Source organism: Schistocerca nitens, chromosome 8 (assembly GCF_023898315.1).
Source record: "Schistocerca nitens isolate TAMUIC-IGC-003100 chromosome 8, iqSchNite1.1, whole genome shotgun sequence".
Taxonomy (NCBI): domain Eukaryota; kingdom Metazoa; phylum Arthropoda; class Insecta; order Orthoptera; family Acrididae; genus Schistocerca; species Schistocerca nitens.
This window is the reverse complement of record NC_064621.1, coordinates 363,161,734-363,189,733: the sequence shown is the minus strand read 5'-3', so window position 1 is coordinate 363,189,733 and position 28,000 is coordinate 363,161,734. Positions and strand designations below refer to the sequence as shown.

Below are 28,000 nucleotides of genomic sequence, written 5' to 3'. Positions count from 1 at the left end.
ATACATGGCTACACTCCATACAAATACTTTCAGAAACGACTTCCTGACACCTAAATCTATACTCGATGTTAACAAATTTCTCTTCTTGAGAAACGCTTTCCTTGCCATTGCCAGTCTACATTTTATATCCTCTCTACTTCGACCATCATCGGTTATTTTACTCCCTAAATAGCAAAACTCCTTTACTACTTTAAGTGTCTCATTTCCTAATCTAATTCCCTCAGCATCACCCGACTTAATTTGACTACATTCCATTATCCTCGTTTTGCTTTTGTTGATGTTCATCTTATATCCTCCTTTCAAGACACTGTCCATTCCGTTCAACTGCTCTTCCAAGTCCTTTGCTGTCTCTGACAGAATTACAATGTCATCGGCGAACCTCAAAGTTTTTACTTCTTCTCCATGAATTTTAATACCTACTCCGAATTTTTCTTTTGTTTCCTTTACTGCTTGCTCAATATACAGATTGAATAACATCGGGGAGAGGCTACAACCCTGTCTCACTCCTTTCCCAACCACTGCTTCCCTTTCATGCCCCTCGACTCTTATAACTGCCATCTGGTTTCTGTACAAATTGTAAATAGCCTTTCGCTCCCTGTATTTTACCCCTGCCACCTTCAGCATTTGAAAGAGAGTATTCCAGTCAACATTGTCAAAAGCTTTCTCTAAGTCTACAAATGCTAGAAACGTAGGTTTGCCTTTTCTTAATCTTTCTTCCAAGATAAGTCGTAAGGTCAGTATTGCCTCACGTGTTCCAACATTCCTACGGAATCCAAACTGATCTTCCCCGAGGTCAGCTTCTACCAGTTTTTCCATTCGTCTGTAAAGAATTCGCGTTAGTATTTTGCAGCTGTGACTTATTAAACTGATAGTTCGGTAATTTTCACATCTGTCAACACCTGCTTTCTTTGGGATTGGAATTATTATATTCTTCTTGAAGTCTGAGGGTATTTCGCCTGTCTCATACATCGTGCTCACCAGATGGTAGAGTTTTGTCATGACTGGCTCTCCCGAGGCCATCAGTAGTTCTAGTGGAATGTTGTCTACTCCCGGGGCCTTGTTTCGACTCAGGTCTTTCAGTGCTCTGTCAAACTCTTCACGCAGTATCTTATCTCCCATTTCGTCTTCATCTACATCCTCTTCCATTTCCATAATATTGTCCTCAAGTACATCTCCCTTGTATAAACCCTCTATATACTCCTTCCACCTTTCTACCTTCCCTTCTTTGCTTAGAACTGGGTTTCCATCTGAGCTCTTGATATTCATACAAGTGGTTCTCTTCTCTCCAAAGGTCTCTTTAATTTTCCTGTAGGCAGTATCTATCTTACCCCTAGTGAGACAAGCCTCTACATCCTTACATTTGTCCTCTAGCCATCCCTGCTTAGCCATTTTGCACTTCCTGTCGATCTCATTTTTGAGACGTTTGTATTCCTTTTTGCCTGCTTCATTTACTGCATTTTTATATTTTCTCCTTTCATCAATTAAATTCAATATTTCTTCTGTTACCCAAGGATTTCTATTAGCCCTCGTCTTTTTACCTACTTGATCGTCTGCTGCCTTCACCACTTCATCCCTCAGAGCTACCCATTCTTCTTCTACTGTATTTCTTTCCCCCATTCCTGTCAATTGTTCCCTTATGCTCTCCCTGAAACTCTCTACAACCTCTGGTTCTTTCAGTTTATCCAGGTCCCATCTCCTTAAATTCCCACCTTTTTGCAGTTTCTTCAGTTTCAATCTGCAGTTCATAACCAATAGATTGTGGTCAGAATCCACATCTGCCCCAGAAAATGTCTTACAATTTAAAACCTGGTTCCTAAATCTCTGTCTTACCATTATATAATCTATCTGAAACCTGTCAGTATCTCCTGGCTTCTTCCATGTATACAGCCTCCTTTCATGATTCTTGAACCAAGTGTTAGCTATGATTAAGTTATGCTCTGTGCAAAATTCTACAAGGCGGCTTCCTCTTTCATTCCTTCCCTCCAATCCATATTCACCTACTATGTTTCCTTCTCTCCCTTTTCCTACTGACGAATTCCAGTCACCCATGACTATTAAATTTTCGTCTCCCTTCACTACCTGAATAGTTTCTTTTATCTCGTCATACATTTCATCTATTTCTTCATCATCTGCAGAGCTAGTTGGCATATAAACTTGCACTACTGTAGTAGGCATGGGCTTTGTGTCTATCTTGGCCACAATAATGCGTTCACTATGCTGTTTGTAGTAGCTAACCCGCACTCCTATTTTTTTATTCATTATTAAACCTACTCCTGCATTACCCCTATTTGATTTTGTATTTATAACCCTGTAATCACCTGACCAAAAGTCTTGTTCCTCCTGCCACCGAACTTCACTAATTCCCACTATATCTAACTTTAACCTATCCATTTCCCTTTTTAAATTTTCTAACCTACCTGCCCGATTAAGTGATCTGACATTCCACGCTCCGATCCGTAGAACGCCAGTTTTCTTTCTCCTGATAACGACGTCCTCTCTGTAGCCCCCGCCCGGAGATCCGAATGGGGGACTATTTTACCTCCGGAATATTTTACCCAAGAGGACGCCATCATCATTTAATCATACAGTAGAGCTGCATGTCCTCGGGAAAAATTACGGCTGTAGTTTCCCCTTGCTTTCAGCCGTTCGCAGTACCAGCACAGCAAGGCCGTTTTGGTTAATGTTACAAGGCCAGATCAGTCAATCATCCAGACTGTTGCCCCTGCAACTACTGAAAAGGCTGCTGCCCCTCTTCAGGAACCACATGTTTGTCTGGCCTCTCAACAGATACCCCTCCGTTGTGGTTGCACCTACGGTACGGCCATCTGTATCGCTGAGGCACGCAAGCCTCCCCACCAACGGCAAGGTCCATGGTTCATGGGGGGGCTTAATAAACTAAAAGAAGAAATTCTTCTTCCTTTGTACGTGTGATTGACGAATCAAGAAGTATATTAGAAACCATTTGTTGGTAAAAGAAGTCGATTATTATCAAAAACATGCTAATTTGAGAAATAAAACCAGAAACGTAAGTCTGGAGAATAGTATAGTATGGAATAGAAACAAAGTTTTTAAAGCGGGATGTTCAGAAAGATGCTAAAAATTAGTTGAACTGATAAGATAAGGTATGAAGACGTAAAACTTCCTGGCAGATTAAAACTGTGTGCCGGACCGAGACTCGAACTCGGGACCTTTGCCTTTCGCGGGCAAGTGCTCTACCAACTGAGCTACCCAAGCACGACTCACGCCCCGTCCTCACAGCTTTACTTCTGCCAGTACCTCGTCTCCTACCTTCCAAACTTCTGTTAGGTTTGGAAGGTAGGAGACGAGGCACTGGCAGAAGTAAAGCTGTTAGGACGGGGCGTGAGTCGTGTTTGGGTAGCTCAGTTGGTAGAGCACTTGCCCGCGAAAGGCAAAGGTCCCGAGTTCGAGTCTCGGTCCGGCACACAGTTTTAATCTTCCAGGAAGTTTCATATCAGCGCACACTTCGTTGCAGAGTGAAAATCTTATTATGAGGACGTACTTCTCAGATAAAATGATAGGACAGATGTTAAGACATCAGGGAGTAACTTCCATAGTACTAGTGGGAACCGTAGACGGCAAAGATTTTAGGGAAAGACACAGTTTCGAATAAATACATCAATAATTGACAAAACCGGCTTGTAGTGATATTCGGAATTGAAGAGGCTTGCGCAGGAGAGGAAAGTCGCTGTGGTCCACATAAAACCAGTCAGATGACTGATGACAGGAGTCCACAAAATGTAGTACCCTCTGCCTCACATTGATGGTGGTCTTCGCTGTAGATGGAGATTTAAGCGACGTTTCAAGATTTTCTTACTCAAATAACTTACGGGAATGCAGCCGGGTGATGTCGTCGATAACCATTTTGAAGGCAAAACTGCAGCAAGTAAGCGCTGTGCAAGGGTATTTAAAACCTCTGTTTTCAAGGAAACACTGGAAAGATAACACTCACACATACTGTAAACACTAGCATTATCACAAACCAAAGATGACCGGAAGTTATCGATAGTACAATTAATAAACAACCGCTGGTATACCATAAACTCAGTCCCTTGTTTCTTGACATGGGAGAAAGCAGGATTGTAAGCAGAATTTAAACAGAACCTACCACCTCCATTTCTAAGGTTACTAACTAATTTAATTTCAATAGCTTCCTTAATAACACTGTCCCAATAGCTGGAACTGCATGCCAGAATCTCCGTGTTGTTATTTTCCAGAGGATGACTGGTGCTATGGCAATGTTCTGCCATGGCGAATTCGCTCGGCTGTTGTAAGTGTGTGTGCCGCTTGTACTCCCGATAGTCTGACCAACATATGACATGCGACGACTGCAAGGAATACGGTCCCCCACCCCCCACCCCACCCCCCATCCCTTACCCAAACTAAGATGGTACTCTACGGAACTAAAAGTAGCCTGACCTTAGATGGTCGAAAAACACAGTGCACATCGTATTTCCGCAAAATACCACCAATCCTGTTCCAAATGCTTCCAGCGTAAGGCAAAAGGGCCGTAGACTTTGGTACCACCTCGATATCGTCATCGCTCACCAGGTGCACAGTTCGTCGATAATACAACGCACATCTGATCTGTTTTTCACTATAACCATTCTAAGGAAAGGTGACTTCCAGATGGGCTAACTCACTTGAAAATCTCTCACGGTCCGGAATGACATGGGTCCTGTGAACCAAGGTATGAAGTATCCCTTCACGTTGAACCTGATAGTGACAGCTCTCAGCCTGCAGATACAAGTCAGTTGGAGTAAGCATCCTATAAACAGCACGCCACAACGCTCCATCCACCTTCCTCCAGACTAACACATCAAGGAAGGAAAGACAGCCATCCTTTTCCACTTCCATCGTGAAACAAATAATCAGGAGGATTGAATTCAGGTGTTCCAAAAAATTGTTCAAATTCTCAATGTTATGAAACCAAATAACAAAAGTATCGTCTACATAACTGAAAAAACACGCAGGTTTCAAAGTCACCAGCTCCAAGGCACGTTCCTCGAAATCTTTTACAAACAAACCGCCAATAATAGGTGGCAACGGGCTTCCCATCGCAACTCCATCTGTCTGCTTGTAGCACAGGTCATCGAAAGAAAAAGTAAGTGGAAGTCGACACATGTCGAAATAGTTTCGTTTGTACAGCACCAAATCTAACCTCAATCAAGCGTAACGAATCAGAGGAACACGACTATAGAAAGAGACCGCATCAAAGTTTACTACAATACCAGAATCATTCAAACTCATTCCCTCTAAGAGACATAAAAAATCTGCTGATTTTATAATGAGGCGCTCACACAGATGTACTATGGGGCTCAACAGAACAGCAGGGTTTTTTGCTGCACAATATGAGTTTTGTTTGAATGCTGCATGGAATCCTGTTCTCTACCATGTCAAAAAAGAGAAGAACAGAGTTCACCCGATAAATTCTGACGTCGGTCAACTCTGGTTCGTGATGGCACTAGTGTTCAGTGTGTGTGTGTGTGTGTGTGTGTGTGTGTGTGTGTGTGTTATCTTCCCGGAGTCTCTGAAAACCGAGGTTTTAAATTTCCTGGCGCAGCGCTTACTTGCTGCAGTTTTGCCTTGAAAATGACAGGGTGTACTACGGTCTAAATATCGGCGGTTGTCGACGACGTCACCCGCCTGCATTCCCAAGTTATTTGAACGTTGTACACACTTTGAGAAACTCGGGTCTCACATTGTTTTCTTTATGTATAATAACATCGCACGTGTGTCTGATACGGCTCCAAGAGGCTCCGTCTCCCGTCTCTCTCTCTCTCTCCCCCCCCCCCCCTCTCTCTCTCTCTCTCTCTCTCTCTCTCTCTCTCTCTCTCTCTCTCTGTCCCTCCCTCCCTCTTTTCAGTCATCAGTCTTCTGGCTGGTTTGATGCGGCCCGCTACGAGTTCCCATGTGCCAACCTCTTCTTCCCAGATTAGCAGTTGCAACCTACGTCCTGGATGTGTTCCAGGCTCTGTCTTCCTCGATAGTTTTTTTCCCTCTGCAGCTCTGTCAAGTACCATCGAAGAGGCTCCGTAGCACAGGGAAACAGTAAGTTTATGGAGAGGGGGTAGGGTGTACGCACCTGCGAGTCGCGGCTCCAGACGATGGCCAGCGGCGGCTCCGGCGCGTACAGCACGAGGCACGTGAGGTTGATGGTGCTGCCCTTGTCGATGTACAGGTCGGGGCCGCCCAGCACCTCCGTCAGCGGCTCTGCACACGTCACACGGCCGCCACGTCAGCTCCTGGTCTCTAAACTGACTTATCACAGGTATTCTCACCTCCTTACTCACCAGGGATTTGGTTCCGCGCTTATTGGTAATTCAAAAGTGTGTTTTCAGAAATCACTTTTTAATAAAACTTCTTAATTTTCATTCCCGAATATTACACTACTGACCATTAAAATTGCTACACCATGAAGATGACGTGCTACCGACGCGAAATTTAACCGACCGGAAGAATATGCTGTGATATGCAAATGATTAGCTTTTCGGAACATTCACACAAGGTTGGAGCCGGTGGCGACACCTACAACGTGCTGACATGAGGAAAGTTTCCAACCGATTTCTCATACACAAACAGCAGTAGAACGGCGTTGCCTGGTGAAACGTTGTCGTGATGCCTCTGGTAAGGAGGAGAAATGCGTACCATCACGGTTCCGAGTTTGATAAAGGTCGGATTGTAGCCTGTCACGATTGCGGGTTTATCGTATCGCGACATTGCCGCTCGCGTTGGTCGAGATCCAATGACTGTTAGCAGAATATAGAGTCGGTGGGTTCAGGAGGGTAATGCGGAACGTTGTGCTAGATCCCAATGACCTCGTATCACTAGCAGTGGAGATGACAGGCATCTTATCCGCATGGCTGTAACGGATCGTGCAGCCATGTCTCGATCCCTGAGTCAACAGACGGGGACGTTTGCAAGACAACAACCATCTGCACGAATAGTTCGACGACGTTTGCAACAGCATGGACAATCAGCTCGGAGACCATGGCTGCGGTTACCCTTGATGCTGCATCACGGCAGGACCGCCCGCGAGGGTGTACTCAACGACGAACCTGGGTACAACGAATGGCAAAACATTTTTTTTTTTTTCGGATGAATCCAGATTCTGTTTACAGCATCATGATGGTCGCATCCGTGTTTGGCAACATCGCGGTGAACGCACATTGGAAGCGTGTATTCGTCATCGCCATACTGTCGCATCACCCTGCGTAATGGTATGGGGTGCCATTGGTTATACGTCTCGGTCACCTCTTGTTCACATTGACGGCACTTTGAGCAGTGGACGTTACATTTCAGATGTGTTACGACCCGTGGCTCTACCGTTCATTCGATCCCTGCGAAACTCTACATTTCAGCAGGATAATGCACGACCGCATGTTGCAGTTCCTGTACAGACCTTTCTGGATACAGAAAATGTTCGACTGCTGCCCTGGCCAGCACATTCTGCAGATCTCTCACCAATTGAAAACGTCTGTTCAATGGTGGCCGAGCCACTAGCTCTTTACAATGCGCCAGTCACTACTCTTGATGAACTGTGGTATCGTGTTGAAGCTGCATGGGCAGCTGTACCTGTACACGCCGTCCAAGCTCTGTTTGACTCAATACCCAGGCGTATCAAGGCCGTTATTAGGGCCAGAGGTGGTTGTTCTGGGTACTGATTTCTCAGGATCTATGCACCCGAATTGCGTGAAAATGTAATCACATGTCAGTTCTAGTATAATATATTTGTCCAATGATTACCCGTTTATCATCTGCATTTCTTCTTGGTGTAGCAATTTTAATGGCCAATAGTGTAGTTTATGGCACATAGTTCTACTTTTATGTTCTAAATACGGATGTAGTGGAAAGAAACAACATGGCTCTTGTGTTATCATATTGGTCTTTGGGTTTTGAAATTAAATTACTTTGTAGCAAAATTACAGGCTTTATATACACTAATGTATACAAACAACTCATTTTTTAACTCTATTACCAAAAATCTCGAAGGATTCTTGGCTGATTTACTTCATATTTTTACACGATACTCTAATAAACGTTTGTACTGACATAAGCTACATATTTTAAATATACAGGGTGTATTGGAAAGAATCATCCGACTTGGCACGTCTATATTTCTGAAACTAATAAAAAATTTTGAATTTTGTTTTTTGATTAACGGGAAACTCAAAAACTTCTTTTATCATACGTTTTCACAGGTGTTCAACATGGCTCCCTTGAGACGCACGGCATATGTCAATGCGGTATTCAAATTATACCCACACTGCAGCGATGATGTCTTGGGTTACAGCTTCCACAGCTGCTGTTATGCGATGTCTCAGTTCATTCATTGTTATTGGTAATGGAGGCACATAAACAGAATCTTTTATAAACTCCCACAAAAAATAACCTCATACAGTCAGATCCGGTGACTCTGGAGGCCAGTAATGAAAGGCTGAATCATTTTGTCCAGTGCGATCGATCCATCGTTGTGTAATCCTTTGATTTAAAATTTTTCGCACTTCCAGACGCCAGTGTGGCGGTGCCCCATCCTGTTGGTAAACGAAGTCGTTCGAATAAGTCTCCAACTGTGGAAAAAGAAAGTTCTGGATATCGAAATATGTGCTTCCTGTGACAGTGTTCTCGGCAAAGAAACATGGACCATATACCTTTCCCTGTGAAACTACACAAAACACATTTAATTTTGAAGAGTCCCTCTTATGTTGTACAACTTCATGCGGTTGTCCCGTATCCCATATTCTCACATTATGACGGTTCACCTTCCCATTTAAATGGAATGTTGCCTCGTTACTAAACACTAAGCGTGGAAGAAAACTGTCATCATCCATCTTGCCCAGAACGAAATTACTGAACTCCTCACGTAGTTGTTTGTCACCTTAACAAAGAGCTTGCAGTAGCTGAACTTTGAATGGTTTCGTGTGTAAACGTCGACGCGACACACGCCATACGGACATCGGGGGGCATGTTGAGCTATCGAGCTGCATGGCGAACGGATTTCTGAGGACCCTTTGTGAAACTATGGCGGATGCATTCCACTCGGGGACAGCCCAGCGATATGCCTTTACACAAACAACCTACTTACGGAATTGTGTCATGCCATCATCTAATGCTCTGTGCTGTAGGAGGGTCCACACCATAGCTAGTACGAAAGTCTCGCTGAAGAGTTATTACTGACCCGCACTGCGCAAAACGTAGAACACAAAGCACTTTCTATTGTCCCGACACCATTTTTACTAGGGCTGAAGTGGGTGCACACTGCTACTACCTAGCGGGAACCACGTAAGAGATTGCTCTTTCCAACAGTACGTTGTTCAAGCACACATCTTAAATAAAATAACAGTTATGATTTTTTAAACTCGGATTATGCTTTTTGATACATCCTGTATGGGTGTATATGTAGTGTATAAAGGAAAAAATTTGTTCATTGATTGATTTGAGGGAGAGGACCAAACAGCGAAGCCATCGGTCCCATCGGATGAGGGAAAGATGGGGAAGGAAATCGGACGTGCCCTTTCAAAGGAACCATCCCGGCATTTGCCTGAAGCGATTTAGGGAAATCACGGAAAACCTAAAACAGAATGGCCTGACGCGGGTTGGAACCATCGTCCTCCAGAATGCGAGCTCAATGTGCTAACCAGAAGAAAGTTGTTACCATAGGTATAGAAAAGTTCTTGACCAATTTACTTGAGATTTTTACACGATACTCAAACATTAATATGGATGTAGGTTACATATCTTCTAATAAATATGGTAATAAACGTATTACAATACCGTATAAAGAGGAAACACTGCTATCTACAATCGTTGTTATCTAAAACCTAGAAAAGTTATTGACCGATTTACTTCAGATTTTTACATGATACTCTTACAAACATTCAGACGGACATGGGTGTATATTTTTTAAACAGGAATACAAGTTTTCTGTGAAAACCGACTGCTAGAAAGAAACGTCCTGCAAAAATGTGCGGTTTCATATTTTATCTCGCAGTCTGTTTCAACTATGACAGCAGGGTATTGTAATCATTAAACAAACTGTCTCTCCCATATACAGTGGATTCTTTCTTCTTACATATAATTTAAGCAAAAATAGTGTTTACAACGATATGTTGTTTAGTTTTCTTCCTTGAAACAGATTTTAACAGAAAACTGTAAAATTTGTACTTATGGCTTATAGGGTTGTGATTACAATACGATTTCGGGATCTGAATAGTCCGAAACTTTGTAATTCAACCCATTTGCGGTTAAAACTATCCGAAATACTGTCATTAAAACTAATATCCTCACTGAGCCAGCAGCGGGAGAGGTCTCTGATACTCCCAGTTAACTCGTTATTGGATGTGAGGTCCGCCAGTTATGCAAAACACTGTTTTTTCTCAGTACCCGAACATGTTTCGACACCACTGTGCCATCATCAGTGGGTTTTCGTTTTTATTTATTCTGTAATGTGAACATTTTTGTTAAATGATTATAAAATTAGGTGGATGTTTAGTTCAAACAATAGATCGTTTCTTTTTGTAAGTACCCTTACATTTGGTGTGCATGAATTTTCCAGATCACTTGTGTGTTAATTACTACAGGTAGCTTGTCATCTGCAACCAAACAATGTTGATGAGAAAGTTTTTTGCTGGCAGTTAACCTATCCTCTAGAACGTAATTTAGTTTTCGCGATGTTTTCGCGCCTACATTCGTTTTTGCTTACGTTTTCGTGTGGCAAGCACTTTCATTCTCCGAATCATGTTGAGGTGTTGTGATGCACACGTACCTATAACAAGTATTTTCCACAGATAACGTAGTAAAACACTTTCACTTCATCAAAACACAGTGTGATTATGGTTTGTTGTGTGTACCAGCCCAGTCAGTGTTCATTTGTTCACCAGAGAGTTCGGCGCCAAAGTTGAATTTTGTTTGTATTTTATCTTTGTGTGTGTGTGTGTGTGTGTGTGTGTGTGTGTGTGTTTTCTGTACGCTTCTTAGCTGTGTGTGTTGTCTTTTATATTGTATTCCTTTTGTGTGTAAATGGTGCGTCTTTGTAGATTTTAGTGCATCTATTTTTCGTGTGTGTGTGTATGTGTGTGCGTGTAGACATTATCTGTTTGTGCTGTTTTTATTTGTAAAGTTCCTTTAATGTGTTAAATAGTGTACCCTTGCAGAGTGTAGTGTATTCGTTTAAGACCTGTTTTCCTTCTGCTATTGCCTTCTGTATATGGAATTTTTCGTCAATGGTCAGTTTCCTGTATCGGCTGTGGCTGGGTTTTAGTATTCTTAAGTCTGTTTCTATTGTGGTTGGGTGGTGATTGTCGGCTACACGGTGGTCAGAAAGTTTGCTATGGGAGCTGTTGCTTTTTAAAGCTCTGAGGTGTTCTGAATATCTGGTTTTGAAGTTTCTGCAATTTTGTCCTGTGTACACTGACTGGCAAGTGTTGTATGTGAGTTCATATATTCCCGATCTGTTAAAGTTATCCATTTCTTGTGTTCTGATCTTTTTCTGTGTTTTGTTCTCCGTCCTGTATCCGGTTTGGAGTACCTATTTCTTTAATATGTTGTCTGTTCTGTGAACAATCTTGTTATTGTAGCTGAGTATTTGCCGTTTCGTTTTGTGTGCGTGTTGTTGCTCTGTTGTGTCTTGTGTATGGTCATTGTTTGTATTTTGTGTTGTTCTGTGCTGGGTGAGGATTTGTGTGTGTGGTATGTTCATATTTTTGCAGAATTTTTTGATTTAACTTGTCAACCACATGGGTAGTAAACCATTTTCTACTGCTATTTGTTTTATTGTGTTTAGTTCTTGTGTGCAGTTCTGTTTGTTCATGAGTATTCTGTTTAATCTGTGGAGCATGAATCTGAAGTTTGCTTGCTTATGTGTCAATGGGTGGTTCGATAGAATGTGAATGGTGGTGCTTGTGGTTGTCGGTTTCCTGAATATTGTGAAGTTGTGTGTGTTGTTTGTTTGAGTGGCCGAGCGGTTCTGGGCGCTGCAGTCTGGAACCGCGCGACCGCTCGATCGCAGGTTCGAATCTTGCCTCGGGCATGGATGTGTGTGATGTCCTTAGGTTAGTTAGGTTTAACTAGTTCTAAGTTCTAGGGGACTGATGACCTCAGAAGTTAAGTCCCATAGTGCTCAGAGCCATTTGAACCATTTTGTTGTTGTTTGTTTTATGTATGGTGAGATCTAGAAAATGTAGTGTGTTGTTAGTTTCTGTTTCTAATGTGAAGTTAATTTTTGGGTGTAAGTTGTTTATTTCATTGTGTAGCTGTTCTATGTGTGTATGTGGTTCATCAATCAGACATATTATATCATCGACATAACGGTACCAGTATATAACTTTGTAGTTTTTTTGTGCTGTGATCTTTCTCTGTGTTGTGATCTCCGTCCTGTAACCTATTTGGTGTCCCTGTTTCTTTACTATGTTGCCTATTCTGTGAACAATCTTGTTATTGTAGATGAGTCTGTGCCATTTCGTTTTGTGTGTGTGTTGTTGGTCTGTTGTGTCTTACATTCTAGAAGATAGGTTAATTTCCAGCAAAAAACTTTCTCCTCAACATCGTTTGATTGCAGAGACAAGCTACCTGTAGTAATTAACACACAAGTGATCGGGAAAATTCGTGCACACCAAATGCAAAGGTATTTACGAAAAGAAACGATCTATTGTTTGAACTGAACATCCACATAATTTTATAATCATTTAACAAAAATGTTCACATTTCAGAATAAATAAAAACGAAAACCCCTGATAATGACACAGTGGTGCCGAAAATGTTCGGGTACTGAGAAGAAATGGTGTTTTGCATAACTGTCGGACCTCACATCCAACAATATTAACTGCAAACACAGCGAATACAAGGAACTGCAAATCAAAATGATGAATAGTTAAACCATTCATTTTAAGCGACTTCAATTCCAAATCAAGTATTTCTTGGCAATAATAGTAAACAAAGCTCCAGGTCTGAGAGAGGGGGGGGGGGGGGAACAGCAGATGAACTTGGGGGGAGTGGACATAAAGAGGGGGGAGGAGGAGTTGGACAGAGAGAGGGGGAGTAGGGACTGGAGAGATGGGGGGGTAGGAGGAGATGGACAAAAGGGGGGGAAGGAGGAGATTGGCAGAGAGAGGGGGGAGGAGTAGATGGACGGAGAGAGGGTGGAGAAGGAGACTTGGACCTATGTAGAATTCCCAAGCATATTTAGCAATCGTGAAGCGTTGCCTTGTTCGCTAGTCTGTATAAAATCATTTTAAAAAAGCTTACACACACTATCTGATGAAAAGTAACCGGATACTCCTATGAAATTCACTGCGAAATGTCAACGCGAAGGAATAACTCATCTAAACCTCACCTCATAGGGTAAGTGAATCATTTCAAATTTTTGGGCCCCAAAGGGGTAGTAACTATGTTACTACACATGTTATATCATGATTTAAGTTTTGAATCATAAATGTACATTGCTTCAAGATCGATTCTTCTTCACTGTAAATAGCAGCCCCCAAAAAGAGTGTCGTGAAACCACACCTTGTTCTTATCACACCTGATCCATTCCTCTTTCATGTTCAGAAACCAAAAGGTACGTTTTCTTCCTCCGATTCAGCTTCGATTATCTGATAAGTCACACAAATCTGAAAGATGTAAACTCAGCTAAATACTTAGGGATTACAATTACAAATAACCTAAATTGGAACGATCACGTAGATAATATTGTGGGTAGAGCAAACCAAAGACTGCGATTCATTGGCAGAACACTTAGAAGGTGCAACAGGTCTACTAAAGAGACTGCTTACACCACGCTTGTCCTCCCTATCTGGAGTATTGCTGTGCGGTGTGGGATCCGCATGAGGTGGGACTGACGAATGACATCGAAAAGTACAAAGAAGGGCAACTCGTTTTGTATTACCGTGAAATAGGGGAGATAGTGTCACAGACATGATACGTGAATTGGAGAGGCAATCATCAAAACAAAGACGTTTTTCGTTGTGACGGGATCTTCTCATGAAGTTTCAATCACCAGTTTTCTCTTCCGATTGCGAAAACATTCTGTTGTCACCCACCTACACAGGGAGAAATAATCATCACGATAAAATAAGAGAAATCAGGGCTCACATAGAAAATTTAAGTGCTCTTTTTCCCGCGTGCCGTTCGAGAGTGGAACGGTAGAGAGACGGCTTGAAGGTGGTTCATTGAACCCTCTGCCAGGTACTTTATTGTGAATAGCAGATTAATCACGTAGATGTAGATGTAGTTGATAATGAAGATGAATCCACTTCTGAATTTAAAGGATTCGCTTCAGTGCATTTCTGTAACCTTCGACCTTCTTTCTTTGGGAGTTTTCAAACTGCAATTTTCTCTTTCCCCTCGTACGTTGGAGATGAACTGGTGAAGTCCGATGGCAAGTTGAATTTTTTTCTCTCCTCGCAAGTCTGGTACCGGTGCTTTTCGTTGGGGTTGGCATAACGGAAGAATATGATGAAGATGATGTTGCTGAGCTTCGACTTTCCGAATTTCTTGGAGGATCAGGACTAGTTGTAGGGCCTGGGTTTACTTTTTATTTTTATTCTCATCACTCAGGAATGTGGTCGAAGGAATGAGCTTGTGTGTTGCTATTTTGTTGGGACTGAGAGGGAAAATTCGCGTGCACTCAAATCCCTTCACAGTATTTCCTACGTTAGCTCCAAGTCTCCAGGCGATGCGTAAAACAGGGAGGGATTTTTGTGTATAATTAGGCTGCATGAATACTTTAATAAAGAAGAAACAATACGGGCTACATCCCAATTTAGAAAGCCCCATAATCCCATTCCCTAACTATGCAGTAGCTCGAGTTTATAACAGACGTCGCTAGTTGTTCTGTTCACCAACGTGGTGGATCCTACACAACTGGTAGCGGGAAGATTTATAAATAGCATTCATATATTTCAACAATATATCTTATTTTATGCGGGCATGGTGAATTGTTATAATCGATACTGTTTTACTCCTTCTGTTTCATTCGGGATGATTGCTGCCTGAATTAAATATATTTGGAAAAAGATTCTTGCTGCTTGCGCTCGTCTTGTCTAGCAACGTTCCTGTAACGTAATGGCGCCCGAGCTGCGCACACGGGCTGAGCGGTAGATAATTTCTTATTTCTAACCATATATCCACAGGATTTTCAGAAAGTCTCACCCTACTTTCTTGACATCCACAATATGTGGCTGGATACTTTTAATTAGATGGTGTAGTTACTGATCACACATTTTAATTTTCATTAAACTGATAACGAAAGGTTGTTATTGGGAACCATTTCTTACGGTATCGAAATTCTGCTCTCTCTTCTTATACTATGAAACTATAATATACTTGGTATACTAGATAGTGATAGCCATAAAAGTACAGTCGGTATGTCCTGGGCAACCGCCCTGCCCTGCTGCGTGCTCTCTTCCCAGCGAGTGGCGTCAGTTTTTGTTCAAGTGATCGTTCGTTCACAGCTTATCTTTCACCTACGTAGTGGACGTTTTGGCAGCGTACTACTGCGAGTAATTATTCGAGAACCAGTTTTCCGTTTTCGGTGGAAGGTCAGCCACATGTGTGACTCCAGTAGCTTCCAGAGTAGGACGTAGCTGGTAATATGTCACCCCCCCCCCCCCATTGTCTCGTGCAGGGGCGGCAGCACGACTGCAATCTGCGTCTCTGGGTCACCGACAAAGGCCGAACTGGCTTTGAGTTCAGCTGCACTACGACCGACACCAAACCCAGTTCGTACTCGCTTGCTGAGCGAAATAGAGGAACAGCTTATGAATCATTCACAACCAGGCTTTTCCACAAGCGATGTATCATTTTAAGCTCCTTCCTCCTCTCCTCCGTCCCGCGTGCATTAATTGTCATTCCTTGGGCTCTTCGTAAGAACTTAAAAATAATCTAAAATCTAATGAGCTTGAAAACAGAGATTTTTCGCTAGAAATTATGATACACTCCATGAGCCAGAAGCGCCACGAGCGGTCGCTTGTATAGCTTGGGCCTTAAAGCAGCCCTGCAACCAGGACCAAAGAGCCAGAGTCTAAGTGATAATATTCTTCTCGTGTGTGCAGCCGGATCATAACGTCATCTTGACACAATATTTCAGCGGTCCAACTGGCCGCCATCTTGAGGTGAGAGTGCTGGTACACGATCTCGCCGGAACTGACTTCTCAGCGCAAGCGGCGGCCCCTATATAGGCCGCAGAAGGCCCACAACGCGTGCACGAGAAGGTGCCGTAACTGCCCTCTAACGCAAGTAAACATACCGCACCGCCAGTGGTGGAAACAAGCAAAATCGAGATATCGCGACCAAAAATTAAAAATTATTCCGACGATCGAAACACAGCCGACTTTGCTAGCGATGGTTCACTGACTACATACGCTCTCATTTGCCGAGACGACAGTTTAGCATAACCTTCAGCTAAGTCATTTGCTACGACCTAGCAAGGCGCCATATTCAGTTACTATCTATGAGAATGTATTCTGAACAGATACTATTGTGAATCATGTACCGTCAAGAGCGACGTTCATCATTAATGGATTAAAGTTAAGTATCACACTAGTTACGTCCGCTTTTTAAATTCTAATTCCTTTTCATGTTCCAGACCTCACATCAGTATAGTCCTTGCCTCCTCACGCCCGCCTGCGTGAGCTAAATCGCGTGCATTTCGGTCTCCTCTAGTAACACGGTGTTGGCTCTTCTGCCAACACAACACGAATCTCTATGGATTCTTTTAAAACACAGTCCCCATAGCAAGATGCAGGGGCAACCTTTTGTGTCTCGTCATATAGCATTCTATGTCCCTCGGTGATACAGTGCTCCGCCACTGCAGATTTCTCAGCCTGAAGCAACCGTGTGTGTCGCTGATGCTCAACATATCGGTCGTGAATGGTCCAGATCGTCTGACCAATATAAGCCTTCCCACAGTGGCAAGGGATCTTGTACACACCGGGCTTCCGGTCGAAGTGAATCAGCAAGCAACAGTCCGATAATTACCAAAGCAAGTCCAGGTGCAATAGCAGTGTCAACGTTTAACTGTAAATAGGATACTATGGGAGGCTTCGTGTAATCAGACAGAGCCGGCCGGTGTGGCCGAGCGGTTCTAGGCGCTTCAGTCCAGAACCGCGCCGCTGCTGCGGTCGCAGGTTCGAAGCCTGCCTCGGGCATGAATGTGTGTGACGTCCTTAGGTTAGTTACGTTTAAGTAGTTCAAAGTCTAGGGGACTGATGACCTCATATGTTAAGTCCAATGGTGCTTAGAGCCATTTGAACCATAATCAGACAGACTGCATCTCATTTTTAAAATTTCTGCTTTTTTATTGCATTTTGTTTCATTCTGAAGCTGTTCGAGAACCGGCTAAAGGTAGCCAGCGAAAAACAAGGCGAGGTCATTGGCGCACAGGGAAAGCTTAACGACAAAGCGCCCTCCGCAACGCTGCTTTCATAAGATCTGAGGATAGTGTAAAGCCGCAGCAGGTTACACGTAGTAAACTAAAATATGACCGAGACTACGAATCCTACAAAACAAATCGTATGACAAAGACACGTGCTCAAAGCAATTTCGCTTTATTCAAAGGATCATTGCTAATTGGAATCTTCTCGGCAGGTGTGAACTGTGCACGCGAGCGGTACTCGAATCTGTAACCCCTGTCATTCGCGGAAAGTGCTTTACCCACTGAGCTATCCAATGACGTCTCTCGACAGACCTTTACTGTTTCACTGCCGCCAGTACTTGACTAATACTTTCTCCTGTGGAGCGGATAGCGACTCACGCTTTCATAGCTCAGTTGGTAGAGCACTTACCGTCAAAATGTAAAGATCCCAGGTTGGAGCCCGGGATGGAGGAACAGTTTTAATCAGCGAAGGGCTTTCAAACTAGCTCGCTGTCCGCTGCAGAGAGACATTTCGTTCTGGCATTATTAATTTGTTTGATGTAAGAGTATGGCCTTCCCTTGATGTATGTGTGGTTATGTTATGTTACGTTTTATTAACTGGGGACCTAGAAACGACGGAGAGGCTGCGTCCCCGCCGCAGCCGCAGTGGTCCACAACCCCACGACGGCTACCGCAGTCCACTTCACCCCTCCGCCGCCCCACACCTAACCCAGGGTTATTGTGCACTTCGGCCCCCGGTGGATCCCCCAGGGAACATCTCATACCAGACGAGTGTAGCCCCTATGTTTGCGTGGTAGAGTAATGGTGGTGTACGCGTACGTGGAGAACTTGTTTGCGCACCAATCGCCGACATAGTGTAGCTGAGGCGGAATAAGGGGAACCAGCCCGCATTCGCCGAGGCAGATGGAAAACCGCCTAAAAACCATCCACAGACTGGGCGGCACACCGGACCTCGACACAAATCCGCCGGGCGGATTCGTGCCGGGGACCGGCGCTCCTTCCCTCCCGGAAAGCCGTACGTTAGACCGCACGGCCAACCGGGCGGGCCATGTATGGTAAGATGTGGTAAGATATGTGTAGAACTGAGAGATGTGTGTGTGTGTGTGTGTGAGAGAGAGAGAGAGAGAGAGAGAGATAGAGAGAGAGTATTTCTTCGGGCGTGCGTGTTGTGTAGATGACATATTCTGAACAGCTTCGCAGATAATACACAGAAACTGCCATAGAAGTTCAGATGGGTTCGCAGCGTATCTCGCACGACTTTTTCACTGTAAGCTAGTAGAGGAAACATTTATGCTCACGCTAATTAACACCAGGTACAGGTGTAAACATCTCCATAACACTCGGAAACACGGATATCTGCAGTCTGAGGCAAGAGAAATTTTCTCCCCGTATTTTTGTGCACACAGCAGTTTTACAAAATACATTGCGTTAGATTCTGGTCCAGAATGATGCCTTTAACATTGAACAATGCTTCGCTCTTCCTGGTAGCAGATATGCTTCTCCGTGTTCAGTACTGGTTCCTGGTAGAGAAATTTATGTTGCGATAAATCCAAACCATGTAGCCTCCAGTTGCTCACAAATTAACTGCTCTACACACCACTTTTCATGCCTCCGTTGAACCGTAGAGCGTGCTGCTACTTAAAAGGCACGCTCCCTCACCTTCCAGGGCTAACCAGTACTTTGAAATTTTTTCCTCAACTATTCCGTTCATGTAAAATCCACATGCACCCACAAAGTTAAACTTCAATGGACATCAGTATATTTGCAAGAACAGGTGTATTGGTAAGATATGATTAACATATTCTCTGACAACATTAACTGAATAATCATCTGTGGGGTAGTATCATTATTGGTTCTCATCTCGGAGAAGAACTGACTGGCAGCGAGCATCAGTGAGCATATTACTTTTAACTGTAAAGTTTATTTTAGTCAATGATCACATAAATTGTTTTATGCATGCATGTCCAAACATTGCATCGTAATTCTTAATAACACAGGCACTGCTAATTCGTAGTTATTCGCCAATACCAGGCCCTCGACTCTCAATAAATACATCCTTCCTGGACGGGAATATATGTAACGTACGGGTGCATGTTGTGACATAAGGACGACGACATACGGAAAGCTGGATATGCCCGCTCGGATAAAACGAGTTCAGGTACCGGTCCGGCATAAATTTTCACTGATGTCATTCAAGCATATAGCCAAAGATGGTTCGTATTCGCAACTGCGAATACATTTCCTGTAATTTCCTGTATTTTGTGAGTCCCCTACTTCAGTATTCTTACTAGTAGGATCCTCATTGAAATGTTCATCTTCAGCACGTATTGACGCAGTTATCGGACAAGAAATATTGAACGTAAACAGCACTCATGATTGGGCCTTAGGCCTGTTCCAACTGACCGACTGCTACCTGGAAGGCAGTACGAGGTGTCATCTATGATCGCGGGATATGTGGTGGCATGTCTCCAATCCTTGCAGCCGTTATTGCCAGTAGATAAACCTTGGTGGCGCCGCAGTTTCTTTTATGAAGCAGCCCCTCAATCACCCTCAGGAAGCTAAGTGGATACCGTCCCTGACTTCTCTAATCAGAAATAAACCTGAGAAGTTGCCGAGTATCGAAGCCGGGTCCTTCCGCAACAAAGGTAGCGACTCTTAACATTCGGTAACGGAGGCGGTCTCCAAGGAAAATTTTTCGTTTTTTAAGGTTGAAAAAGAAAGAAACTACTTTTTTCTACAAATATTTGTTTATTTCGAACCGGTTTACGGCATGTTGCGCCATAGTCACAAAACAGTTTGCGAACGTTACACCACTTACCAGTCGTTAGAGTAACGTGCCACGATATCTAGTGGTGAGAAATTAGCGTGCACGCCATGGGACGTCGTTGGAGATGAACTACCCCGGGCCCATCACGCGGTATTTCTCTGCAGAGCACTCACCTCGCGTCTTGTGAAGATTGATACACGTAGTCGTGATTTCGTTTAGAAGTGGCTCTTTAACGGTGAAAATCGTAGGGAAGTCCTTAAATACTTTTCGGTATGAAGCGGTTAAGGACTGTCCTACGATTCTCACCTCGCGGCGCCATTCCTAAAGAGTAGCTGCCAACGCAGAGAGAGCAAATCAGACTCATCAGGAAAACCATCCACTACATGGACACTTTCTAGCATCCCCAAGGTTGAGGTGCAGAAGAAATTTTCTCAGTAGCACTTGAGTCTTTCAAACAACAGCAGGTACACCAAGTAACAGATCTCTCGACTTGAGAGTAATTCTAGCTGGCTTCTCTCTTTGGAAACCCTGCCACCTAGACATCAGCAGCACTGTCTCGTGTGGGGGCCACTCAATCATCTTCGTTCTGAAGTTGGAAAATTCAGGAGTAACCTCTAGAAGTCTTACTTCCTTGTGTATACCACCAACTGCGACTGTGGAGAATCACAGACCATGGAACACCCACTGCCTGTTGGGCTGTCAACTATGCGCTACATCTTGCGCAGAAGAATCTAGCTGCAATATTAACCTGCTAGTTTCACACTGACACAAGGGAAGTGTCAGAGAGTAAAAGCAAACATGTTCCAGTAAACCTGCAAACCAACATATTTGCACGGTCACGCGCTACCACTGGTGTCTTTGTGAAATATTGTCCTAGTCAGTACAAAAGTATATACTTGCCTCCAACTGGGCTCTAATTCCACTTAGGACAAAATAAGATACTGAATTCAATGGCAGCTCTTAATCATACATTCGCAGATATCTTGCAAACGGGTCATTTGTGAATCGGTTGTTACTGGAACATTTTGGCTTCTATTTTCGTATTTTTCACCCGTGATAGTTTTCACTGCTAATTGCGATACATCATGTTTATAAATTTTGGTGTGCCTCGGGCGCCAATCTCTGCTTGTCTTGCTTGGGCCGTAAACCGGCCCTGTAACCAACACATCTGTATAACCGTCAACGAAGTAACGGACGTATGTATACGTTTCATGGGCAGTCCCACTGGCTGAAAGCTCGACGGAGAAGAACCCCTCTTACCCATTGTTGATTTTCCGCGAATTGCTGGAACTCAGAAGCCATTCAACAGTAAATGTTTTTGCGAATGACAGTCTTAAAGTCCTGTGGTCTGAGGCAATTCGAGAGGAATAAATTCCTGTTGTGTATTCTGTTCCTGTGGTATACACGCTGAAGGTGCCAATTTTCCTAAGCGTATTCAATCATCGTTTACTCCATTTACCCTGTCAAACCTGCCTAAGCATGTTATAACGAGGTGTGGAACATGGATTGAAGCTGGCGGCTTTTATAATGAACATTTTCAAACCGTGAAATGTATCACTGCTTCGTTCCCTAGAGCCTCTTCAGTTTTAGTACAACAGATAGGAAATGCTTTCGCTGAGGAGAGAAATTTGTTAACATCGAATGTAGATTTAAATGTCAGGAAGTCATTTCTAAAAGTATTTGTATGGAGTGTAGCCATGTATGGAAGTGAAAGATGGACGATAAATAGTTTGGACAAGAAGAGAATAGAAGCTTTCGAAATGTGGTGCTACAGAAGAATGCTGAAGATTAGATGGGTAGATCACATAACTAATGAGGAGGTATTGAAGAGGATTGGGGAGCAGAGAAGTTTGTGGCAGAACTTGACTAGAAGAAGGGATCGGTTGGTAGGACATGTTCTGAGGCATCAAGGGATCAGCAATTTAGTATTGGAGGGCAGCGTGGAGGGTAAAACTCGTAGAGGGAGACCAAGAGATAAATACACTAAGCAGATTGAAAAGGATGTAGGTTGCAGTAGGTACTGGGAGATGAAGAAGCTTGCACAGGATAGAGTAGCATGGAGAGCTGCATCAAACCAGTCTGAGGACTGAAGACCACAACAACAACAACGAGCCTGAGATCTAAATTACTCTCGTGTACATCAACAGCAGCTTCGTCTTCCTTCTCAGCAACATTAAAGAGTTGGAAACATTTGGATTGCCTTTGTAGAAACTGACAGGCTGAGTGACATTATAGGTGATACTGGGCAGAGGGTAGTGAATGATTTTGACGTTGTTTAGGCAATAAATCCAGGCGACTCGAATTTTGTTACTATCTTCAGTATCCTCACTGGGGGAGGAAAAGACGCTCCAGAAAACATCTCTCCAGAGATATTTCTGAGCCGTGGCGTTTTGCTGGCGCGCCAGCGTATTTGCAAGTACCTCGCCTTCACGCTCTTATCTTTGCTTCTGGCGCGTACTGAGTCTTGGCTGCCATATCTTTGCCGGAGGAGTTAACTGGAGGCTCTTGCTAAGGACGGGAACAGTTGGCGTTAGATGTTACCTGACGCCGGAGTGCGCTTGCAGTGGAGCGGGAACTGACCACGTGTATGGGGCAGCTTGGTGCAGAGCCTTTCCTGTCGCCTTAGAGTAGGCTTGTGGCTGCCTTGGGTTGCGTGCTGCTAGTCCCGGACACGGCTGTCTACGGTCGTCCGCTGCCTTATTGCCGCCTGCTGTACCCGACGCAACCCATATCGGACGTCCAGCTAAAGGTTAAGAGAGATTGTACTTTGGGCATGTGTGTGAAGGTACTGAGGGCTGCTGTCTCACTTCTGGTAACTGTAAGCGCATGGGTGTTACCATGGAAGTAAAGGTGTGCCTATGAAGAGTTCACGGTGTTTAATACAGGTGTTAAATAATATAATGCACGAGCGTTCCTCTTACAGCTCGTGGGAAATTGTTGTTTGAGGTAATACGTAATCAGCTGCATGGCCGTAATCTGTTTATCAAATATACTGCATTCGATGGTTTGGTAGCCTTAGCGCATTGAGCCCCAGTAAAGCTTATAATGAAATTTTCAGAATTGTACTCGTTACGGTTTTCACTGAACAGTGGGACATAAGAGTTCACGTAATTTAATTGTGACTAAGGTTGGAGTGCCCGCTGGCCTTGCTAGTAATTATAAGTTTTTTTAATATGTTAATAGCAGGCAATGCTCCTTAAGGTTATTGATAAGATTTGCGCTGTTGGTTCTACCTTGCCTGTGTAGTTCATTCGTAGTGGGGCAGAGGCAGTGTGCCGTTTTATAAGTGAATAATTTAACCTGTTATTTAATATCTTTTGGTGGTTGTTTACATTGTCCCTGCGGACCTGTTCTGTGCGCTTGTTAAATGTTACAGCTGGCTGGCTGGTGTTTTGCAGTAAGCGCTGCCTTTCCACCTTTGGGTACCGGGGCTGGGAAATCCTGGGTAGCGGGAGGTGATTCCCGGTTGAAGCTCGAGAAGTGGGTCTTGTACGAACTGCCGACTTCCTCCTTGGCTTCTCCAAATTAAGTTTTCGTTCTGCCTTCGAGCGACCTGGCCATAGTATGGTCATGGAAGAATGATAGTTGCTCCATTAATGGTGAAGCTCCTCGCTAATTAATTCTGGCGCTAATTATATTTACTTGGGTATTTATTATATTTATTAAACCTTGTCTCAAGAAAAACATTTATTGTGAAAGGTTATGGCTGTGTTACTAGTAGTAGGACTATGCGGTGACTACTTGTGTTACTGGGCCTTGGAGCCGAAGTTTGAAACCTTAGTAAGCCTTACTGATATTGACTCTTGAGCGTGAAACAAGTGCCCTTGTATTAACTTCATCCTGCTTTTTATTGGGTGCATCTCTGGGAGGTTGTTGTTATTTACGTTAATGCTTCTGAGAACATCAGTTCTCAGTGTCCGAAGACTAGTCATAAATATTGTGTGTCTTAATTTAAGCCGACAGGCGCATAATTGTCAGTGGTTTTAAAATTTTCTTACATGTGAGATAGACTTTGTTACATAAAGACACATTAGTAGCAGATTCATTAAATTCTTGTGACTTACTATTCTTATTACCTAAAGTAATCAGGATAAAGATATTGTTGTCGTAAAGGAATTTGTTGATACGATTGCTAATAAAACGAGTGATAACAAAAGGGGCCCAGTCCTTTCTGTTGTTTCGCTATTCCCTAGTAGAAGAATATATCAATTTCTTCTCTTAAAATTTGCAGCATCAGCGTCCTGCGATGGTCGGCAACATTCCATGACTGCAGAGAATTCGGAGAAGTACATGATGTATTTCAAAAGTTCATTTCAATTGAAATTATAGTTCTACTTTAAATGTTTAATAACGTGTTTTTGTGATAATGCATATTTTCTTAAATATTTTATCTATTTTCATTATATTAAAAACATACGTAACCTGCGTGTTAATATTACACTAATGGCCATTAAAATTGCTACACAACGAAGATGACGTGCTACAGACGTGAAATTTAACCGATAAAAAGAAAATGCTGTGCTATGCAAATGCTTGGCTGCTTTTCAGAGCATTCACACAAGGTTGGCGCCGGTGGCGACACCTACAACGTGCTGACAAGAGGAAAGTTTCCAACCGATTTCTCATACACAAACAGCAGTTGACCGGCGTTCCCTGGTGAAACGTTGTGTGATGACTCGTGTAAGGAGGAGAAATGCGTACCATCACGTTTCCAACTTTGATAAAGGTCGGATTGCAGCCTATCGCGATTGCGGTTTATCGTATCGCGACATTGCTGCTCGCGTTGGTCGAGATCCAGTGACTGTTAGCAGAATATGGAATCGGTGGGTTCAGGAGGGTAATACGGAACGACGTGCTGTATCCCAACGGCCTCGTATCACTAGCAGTCGAAATGACAGGCATCTTATCCTCATGGCTGTAACGGATCGTGCAGCCATGTCTCGATCCCTGAGTCAACAGATGGGGACGTTTGCAAGACAACAACCATCTGCATGAACAGTTCGACGACGTTTGCAGCAGCATGGACTATCAGCTCGGAGACCATGGCTGCGGTTTCCCTTGACGCTGAATCAGAGACAGGAGCGCCTGCGATGGTGTACTCAACGACGAACCTGGGCGTACGAATGGCAAAACGTCATTTTTTCGGATGAATCCAGGTTCTGTGTACAGCATCATGATGGTCGCATCCGTGTTTAGCGACATCGCGGTGAACGCACATTGGAAGCGTGTATTCGTCATCGCCATACTGGCGTATCACCCGGCGTGATGGTATGGGGTGCCATTGGTTACACGTCTCGGTCACCTCTTGTTCGCATTGACGCCACTTTGAACAGTGGACGTTACATTTCAGATGTGTTACGACCCGTGGCTCTACCCTTCATTCGATCCCTGCGAAACCCTACATTTCAGCAGGATAATGCACGACCCCATGTTTCTGGATACAGAAAATGTTCGACTGCTACCCTAGCCAGCACATTCTCCAGATCTCTCACCAATTGAAAACGTCAGGTCAATGATGGCTCGTCACAATACGCCAGTCACTACTCTTGATAAACTGTGGTATCGCGTTGAAGCTGCATGGGCAGCTGTACCTGTTCACGCTATCTAAGCTCTGTTTGACTCAATGCCCGGGCGTATCAAGGCCGTTATTGCGGCCAGAGGTGGTTGTTCTGGGTACTGATTTCTCGGGATGTATGCACCCAAATTGCGTGAAAATGTAATCACATGTGAGTTCTAACGTAACAGATTTGTCCAATGAATACGAGTTTATCATATGCATTTCTTCTTGGTGTAGCAACTTTAATGGTCAGTAGTGTACATAATTATCCAGAAGTTGGCTATATCGAAATGGGTCTGGGTGTATAGGTAGTGTCTTTGTTTCTAAGGTTTGGTTTCGCAAACACTAGTGTCTCTTGCGGACACCCATCAGTTGTCTCATGACGCTGGCGATGGGAGTTGTAAGTCCTGCAGAGTATTTTAGTTTCGCGAGCAGAGTGTGGACGAGCATTATCCTGTTGGAACAACACTTCACCTTTCTGTTGCAAGAACGGCAAAAGAACAGGTCTAAAAACGTCCTGCACGTACCGAGCGCTGGTTAGCGTCCCCTCCAGAAACCCAAAAAGTGGACGAGAGTAGTAGCTTATTATACCTCAGCCGATAATGCCTGGGGCGGGACCAGTGTGTCTTGCACGAATGATGCACTCTGCGAGACAGCGCCCACCAGGTCTATATCGTAAGTGCAAAGGACTATCACTTACATGCAGGCACAATCTGCTTTCATCGCTGAAGCCGACGGCGCGACATTCCACTTTCCAGGTGATCCTCTGACGGCACCAGTCGAGGCTGTGGCGTGAGTGGAAGAAGAGCTAGAAGTGTGCGTACCGATAGTTCCACTGCTAATAACTGGTTCACAACAGCTCAGGTCAATATGTCCGGGCTCACAAGCACTCTTATCTCTGCTGTGGCAGCTGTACGGTCTGCCACTGCTGCCCTTACAATACGACGATCCTGGCGGGTGTCTGTACTGTGTGGATGTCCAGAACATCATTTACACGAGTGAGAATGTTCGCGTGACCACCGATACCAGCATCGTTACACAACTGATGCTGCACGTCCCAGTTCTGTGGCAGTTCTGTGAAAGGACCAGTCTGCCACAATCTGACCTCTTTCAAACCTGCTCAGTTGGTTCTAGGAAGCACGAGTGCATCTCCGTGGCAAGGTTGCCTACTTGCTTCACGCGTTTGCGCCACACTGAGCCTTCGGGCTGTGTGGATTCCCTATTAAAGATGGCGCTCTGGTAGCAATGCTACTATGCTAGCTATTGGCAGACGATGCAGTGCATATACTATCCCCCAGGTCGCATTTGCCATCATCCGATCAAAATCAACGTCGTCTTTCCACGTGTACAAATTTTTTCAGGTGGTGTATATGGAATATTTGTCCTTTATTGCTTTACGTTTCTGTTTGATTTTATATAAATGAAGAGTCATGTAAAAATAGCAAAATGTTCAGATGTCGACCCTTATTATACATATTTTTATGTTAAAGGAGAGCTTAAAACGATTTTTAAAAAGCAATCAAAATCACCCAGTATTGTCGCAATAGATAGTTTTGTTCCGATGTTATCGAGACGCCAATATAATGTGAAGCATTGATGTTTACTATCAGAAACAGTCTTGATCACAATTTATTTATTATGGTGACCGGTTTCGACCACTACTGTGGTCATCTCCAGACCAATGAGTAAGAACCTCCTTCTGCTGAGTAGTGATTCTCCAGCAGAAGTAGGTTCTTACTCATTGGTCTGGAGATGACCACAGTAGTGGTCGAAACCGGTCACCGTAATAAATAAATTGTGACCAAGACTGTTTTTGATAGTAAATATTTGCAACACATTGATCACTGTTCACTCCCACAATGTATTGAAAAATAATTGAAGCATTGATATTGACGTAATCACATGGGACGTGGAAGAGTATGTAGTCTTTGGCGCACAACCTGACTGCCGGACGGCTGTTGCAGGGACTAATCGCAAGTCGCACCTTGGGCATGTTATTGCTATCACACTGGAAATCATCTATTCTTGTAGTTTCATTTTCGTCTGTAAATGTATATCAAGAGAGCATGCATATTCCACATCTCCCTCCAGCCCAATGGGTCGAGTTCAAACAAACTTACACATACCGCTTATTGTCTGTAATGACGTACTTTGGGGATAAGAAGCACACTGCACTGGGGTGAGGAATGGGGTGAAAATGTGGTGAATAGCAAATGGATGGAAAGAGGGCAGAGGAGATGGAAGAGAAGAAAGAGGATGAGATGGAAAGAGAGAGCGGAGGGAGGGA

At 43.7% G+C, this 28,000-nt stretch overlaps 1 protein-coding gene across 1 annotated transcript in view; it reads right to left on the bottom strand.

The window, feature by feature from the left end:
- Window positions 1–28,000, bottom strand: part of LOC126199570 (zwei Ig domain protein zig-8-like) — an 84,449-nt gene that overhangs the window by 27,404 nt on the left and 29,045 nt on the right. Inside the window, exon 4 of the mRNA XM_049936493.1 lies at window positions 6,104–6,231. Within this exon, the coding sequence (XP_049792450.1) occupies window positions 6,104–6,231 (128 nt within the window). The remainder of the gene's footprint in view (window positions 1–6,103; window positions 6,232–28,000) is intronic.